Source organism: Toxoplasma gondii, chromosome V (assembly GCF_000006565.2).
Source record: "Toxoplasma gondii ME49 chromosome V, whole genome shotgun sequence".
Lineage (NCBI taxonomy): Eukaryota > Apicomplexa > Conoidasida > Eucoccidiorida > Sarcocystidae > Toxoplasma > Toxoplasma gondii.
Window position 1 is genome coordinate 1349520 of NC_031472.1, and position 6207 is coordinate 1355726.

Below are 6207 nucleotides of genomic sequence, written 5' to 3' on the forward strand. Positions count from 1 at the left end.
CCCCTGGGCGGAAATTTGAACAATTTAGTTGCTTCCAAACAGCGAACGAAATATGAGAAAAAGTCGTGCACATTTTCAGTCGTTCACCTGTGCGACGCAGGCCAAGTCAAACGAGGCAAACAGGTGTACATACACCCCGTTCGCTGCTCTCGCAGAAACGGGCATCCGCCTCAGTCCGCCGAGACGGTGTAAGGAAACGTCGTGCGTTGGGAAACAAGTCGAAAAAGACGAGGAAGTGAACTGAAGAGCATTTGTTTTCATCACTGCTGAAGCCGAGAGAACTGTTGACCCTTCCGTACAGGCGAAAAGTTCGGGCAAAAGCTCGGTTTTTTGCCATGAACGCGAGACCCGCCAGTTACCGGTGACGTTGTTTTTTCAAGGCGAAGCCTGCGACACAATGAGGAGAAAGAAAGTTGATCCGCTGGGCGATGACGATGACTTGTGTCAAGATACAAAGAGCGCATCTAGTGTCGTCCGTACTGCATGCACCCCCGGACACACTCATTGAGCTCATTGAGCATGGTGATCGATCACAAGTCACGAACTCGACGCCCTCTGTAGCGACGGACTACGAACGCACAAAGGATGAGGCGTTAGGATTCTCTGGATCGCGCGGGCAACGGAGGAAAGTCTTGTTCTATGAGTCTACTAAACCGACACTGTCAATGGCTGCAGCTGTCAAGCAAGCAGGAGCACCTGAAGGATAGACACGGGCCGAGTGTTAGACCCTGAGCACCTTTACTTCTCTCAAATCTTACGTGGGATCTTGTTAACAGAGGCACTGTAGTACCTCGGATACTGAAAAGGACTCCAGTTACGCGATAGGCACAAAGATGCTCTTTATCAGTGCTAACAGCATGATACCTAAGATACTGATCAGGACGCATACAGAAAAAAGGTTTTTATCGCTGCTGCACACCAAGGCATGACCGTAATTGCTCGACAAGGATTCCTCTGCCTCTGGACCGTCAAAGCGCAACCCTGTTCACATGTTTTACTCTATACACTTCGACAGCGGCATTGTCGGATTTCTCTCCGACTCAAGTATCCCGATTCACACTTTGCCTTCAAGGTTAAGAGTTGCTTCATTGTTGGCTGCAGAGAACGGATAGAAGCCCAGAAAAGTCGGTTTCCCCTCGCACCATGTTTCGCCATCGTTCTCGACCCAGCTCACGTGTACGGTACAAGTTGCACGCAAATGATCTTCAACTGAAACGGAGGGGTGGCGCAGGTACAAACCATGCAGTGGTGGTTTACGTCTGTCGTACATCGATACGTTTTGCGTGCAGCAGACAACCGAGTTCTTTGTGACCGCTAAACAGGACCAGTTCGCTGGAGTGCTTACGATGGTAAAAGGGACGGACTTCACTATTCACCGCTTGCCAACTAGCCGGCTAACGAGGTGGGTGTCTGTTGCTATTTCGGCCGGGGTACATGTGTTCGTGCGGGATCTTGGCGTGGGGTGCGAAACTATAGCGGACATACTTGGTTTATGTCTTTGCAGCTCTTACGCCAGGATTTGCTTTACCTATTTTAACAGGAGAATTTCTTGTGAGCCTACTCGATTCGCATACAAATACAGAATTCTATGACTTCCTGCTTTCACGAGAGAACGCAGGAAACAGCGACCACCCGCCTGCAGCAGAAGGCACAGCTTCCTCGCCGTTTGCCGCCGACCTTCTTGATGCCGGATTTGTACGGAGGATATCGTAACGTCTTTGTACCAATCTATATTGGGAGGTTGGAAGTCGTTTTCCTAAAAACTACCGCGATCGTCTACTTCTGTGCACCACTGAATTCTGTGTTCGTGACTCAAAGTATCTGTAGATTGTTTTCTGTGGCTTGCACACAATGAAGGGGTCCAACACTGAGAGCAACGGAACATTGTGGCGGAGGCGTCGACCCTTCATTTGTCTGTTTTTGACGAGGATGGCGTTTTCTCCAGCTAACTCTCTTGATACTGAAAACCCCATCCGGGCACTTTACACGTGAAACAATCCGGTTTTTACTTGGAAAGGCGCCTCATCGAAAGAGGAACAACGTTCTAGATTTGATCAGCTTCTCTTCGTTAAGACAGTTCGCCCAAGGAACATCCCCCGTTTCCGATTGGTGTAAGGATAGTACTTGCGACAGTCAAGCCTCAACGGACTAGATGTTTTTCGGGGTAGAGCTTCCTACCGAAGCACACTCGGGACTTTTCCTTGAATCGCAAAAGTCACGAGCACCTCAAAATGGCTCTATGCTGGCGCACCTCTGTTCCCCCTTGTCGCGTGTCGAACAAGCAATTGGGAGGGCCTCGGCTACGCGCAGAGAGACAAGTGGAACGCCGTTCTGTGGGTGCAAAGAAGCAGGGTGTTGCTCGTGGATGAGGGATGACATCGAGAGACGGAGAACAAATGCAGGAAATGGAATGATAAGCCCATCAGGTATGCCGTACGTTTTCGGTCTCTGTGTCAAAGGACTCGCGGATCGAAGCGGACGGCTGTTCACATGCTGGCTTGTTCAGGCGTGCTCGGTTGTTTCCCAGTGTGTACCAGGGAGCCGAGGCCGGCGACCCTAGTACCATTTTCTTTTCAAGTTCACGGGTTTTTTTGAAGTTATCGGACCGATTCTGCAGAGGAAGGTCTCTCGCTTCCTTGAAACCTGCACGCAACAACAACATGATCTCTGCGTCGAGTATATGTGATCTAATTGTGTGTGCCTGGTACAGACGTACAACGCAGAGCTTCAGAGGATCCAAATCTGGTCCTATTGGCTCTGCATCATATCGAAAGCGTTTTTTGTTATTTGTTCCCTTTTCTCCTGTCGGGGCTTGACAACCGGTGGAACGGCTGAGAACAACACCCCGCTGTCGCGCTGCTGTCGAGCGAAAAGCTTCTGTTTCTAAGTCCATATCTACTTCCTTATCTCGGCTTGCCACAGTTCTGACCACCCGCTGCCCGGCTTTCTCGACGCTGTGTGAAGGAATTCAAGCTTTTCTCGCTGAATCTGTGGAAAACTGGACACGAACACGAAGCTCGACCTGCCACGGTGAGGCAAACTAACTGAAGAAGCGTAGCTGGTTCGGTTTTACATGGTCGCATCCGTGCTTCATTTCATTCGGCTCTCCCCTTCGATCCATTTGTAGCATTGGACGCGTTCGCTAGCGCTATCCCGTTTTTGAAGTCCTTGTCGAACTTGATCTCTGTTTTTTTCCCAGTTGTATCACACGCCTACGGGCACTCAACGCCTTGGCTGTCTCCAACTACATCTGCGGCGGGGTCCATCCAGTAGGCGTTTTCTTGCTTGCTGGAGTGAGGACAGAAGCGTGAAGCCTCTTGCGTGTCTTTGGGCTTGCGAGAAAGATCGCTGTTTTGTCGTGGATCGGTCGTCCAGTGCAGCTGCGGAGTGTGGCTGTCGAGCGTCCGTCGAGCGTGCCGGGTGTCCGTCTGGCAGTAAGCGTGTGTTGCCACAGTGTTTCGCCAAGTGCGCTTCGCCTCCCTCCTTTCTGCGTTTCTTATCATGCCTTTCGGATAGCGATCGTAAAACACTGCGTCAGAGCTCTTCTGTGTCTCCCTGTTTTTCGGGTTGTCGACAACCCCCGGGCTGTTTCTGTGTTGCGATCTTGTCGCCTCACCCATTCCAGTCGTGGGATGAGCACAATGTTCGATTGTAGACGCATTCTTTGTATCTTTGTCCTAACTCAGAGCGACAGTCATCTTTTCCGGAATCGCGGGAAACATGGCGCCTCGACGCCTACCGCCTGCAGTGCCTCAACGTGTGAAAGCCCCGTTGACAAGAGACAAAGAAAGCGGTCTTCCCAGTGTGTGTCGGGATAGTAAAAAAGCGATGAAAGAGAGGAAAACGCCATTCGAATTGCGGGTATCCGAAGCAGCCCCTCAGAGACTGAGACGGGGAAGGGAGCGTGAGGAAGAGCGGAAGAAAAGCAGAGACGGATGGCAAAGCCGATCACCATCGAAGTCCACAGAGGACGAGAAAAGACTATGGACATTCGAGCTAGAAATTGGCCCCGACGAGACAGCAGCCGAATGCGAGCTGCAAGCTGGAGAGAGCGAAAGGCGTCACAGCGCATCAAAGAATGCAGAAAGCAGTGCTAGTCTAGCAGACGAGCAGGAAGCCGAAAGGAAGACACAACCCGAACGACTCGCGACAAACATGGGAATGAAGACATCTGAAAAAAGGCCCGACGTGGGTTTTGTATCTCAGCCGAAACCGATTATGATATCCCTCGGTCCTCCGCCGCTGCTGCCCATTCCAACACCTCCTTCTCGTTGCTTTTCCTCGCACTCTCTCTTGACAACGCCGCTTTCTCGTGATTTTGTTCTGCATGCGCCGGTGACGCCTGTGGCTTCCAGACAAAGGTCACGCCGAGCCGGAAACGTTTCCACCGAGTTTCCGTTTTTTGGGGAAAGGGCGAAGCAAGTGCCCACGGAGGAAGAGCTGCGGTCCACAGGCATCCCATTTCCGGAGTCTCCAAACCGAAGAAAGCCTCTCCTTTCTCGGTGCCTCTCGTCTTTTGCCCTTCTGCCCTCTGCTCCCTTTGCAGCCAACTCGACTTTGATGCCGTCTACCCCGCGGATTTCTACGCCACCGTCGCGTAGTTCAAAGTCTTCTTTTGCTGGTGCTTTTTCTGGGGTGGTTTCCAGGTTGCCAGCTTCTGCCAGTTCCTCCGCTTCGTTGGCCTCTCGAGTTTCGGGTCCGTCCCCCGGCAAATCGCCGCCTCTCTCTGCAGCGGTGTTTCTGGAAACGGGTGGGTGGGACCCTCTGTCGGACGAAGAGTCTGACGAGCAGCACAGCAACGACTCCGGAGAAGACGACAGGAAGGTGGCGAGGCGCAGAAATGAAGAACGGAAAGAAGACGCCGTTCCGCCGTCAGAAGAGCATGAAAAGTCTGCTCTGCAAATCTCGCGTGACGAAGAAAGTGGCTGGACAAGCCACACTTGGGGAGACCCCTGGAGTGACAACGAAGAGGCGAGAAAGCCGTTGCAGAAGAACAGTTGCGGAAAGAAAGGGGGAGGAGCGTTTCAAAGCGCGAAACCTCAGAAGCTGCCGCTAAACCGGGAAGCCAAGAAAGGAACTCCTCTTTCAGGGAAGCCCTCAGGGTCCCCTCAAAACAAGCACGTTCCCGCAGTTCCGGCGTTTCTCCAGCGGGGGTCTGGCACAGCGTCTTGTCTGCAGAAAAAGCGATTCTCGTTGACCGCTTGCTCATCGTCGACTTTGACGTCATCCTCGTCATCGTTCTCTTTGTCGGGTGCTTCTTTCTCTTCTTCGTCGATCTGTTTGCCTTCCCCTGCTCCGGTGAGCGAGGCATGTGCGCCCCTGGCGGGTGAGGAGTGCCGGCCAGATGCGAACGCGTCCTGGCAGTCTGAGCAGGTCCAAGCGTTTCCGGTTTCGTCTTCTGCGCCTTCTTTCTCCCGTCTTGCTTCGGGCGTTTTGTTCTCAGGAACTGCAGTGCCTTCCCCTCCCCCGCGGCGGGACCACAAAGCCAAAGATTCCATCTTTTTACTGCGCTCGTTCTCCGGAAAACCTCCCCCGCCGCCTCCGGTTTGTGCTGGAAAGGTGAACTCTGTCCGGCTGGCAGTTTCTGCAGGTTCTTCGAGTTCTTTTGTAGAGGACCCTTCCGTATGTTCGGGTGTTTCGGCTGTCGTACCGCCACCTCCTGACGACGGAGTGGAAAAGGCGTTTTCCGAATCTTTCCCGAGATCTGTGTCGCATTCGGGGCCTGCGCGAGTGCGAAAACCCCCTCCGACGTTGTTTTGTCGGGAGGCACATCTTTTTTTTCCGATTCCTCACGAAGAGCCACCAACAGGAAAGGCGCATTCGTCTGCGACCTACCACCCGGTTCGAGGTTCCCTTCAGCCTCCTGACGCGGCGAGCTTCTCCGCGGTAGAAGACGCCTCTTTGTCAGGATTTCCTCCCGTTTCTGGATCGTACACCCGTGGACTTCCTCCCATCGTTCTCTACGGAACAGACAGCTACTTCAGTTGTTCCCCGTCTGTCTACGAGGCGGCAGAGAGCGAGTTGGACGTGCGGTCCTTTCGGTTTGCAGAGAGGTCTTCTCATGCGCTTCGACCGGGGTTCCCCTTGGAAAAGCCGCGCCACGGGAGAAACGTTTTGCAGGGCTCTTTCGCGTCCTCGACTCTGCCGCCGCCCGCCGCGCAGCCTGGGGAGGAGACGGAACACCTCGAAAGCGCTTCTTCGCACGCG

The 6207-nt window shown here is 53.2% G+C and overlaps 1 protein-coding gene across 1 annotated transcript in view; it reads left to right on the forward strand.

Annotated features, from left to right (window-relative positions):
- The first annotated feature begins 1332 nt into the window (after positions 1-1332).
- TGME49_213820 (hypothetical protein) overlaps positions 1333-6207 on the forward strand; it is a 5393-nt gene continuing 518 nt past the window's right edge. Inside the window, exon 1 of the mRNA XM_002371078.2 lies at positions 1333-6207. This exon is cut by the window's right edge and continues 518 nt beyond it. Within this exon, the coding sequence (XP_002371119.1) occupies positions 3721-6207 (2487 nt within the window). The 5' untranslated portion in view covers positions 1333-3720.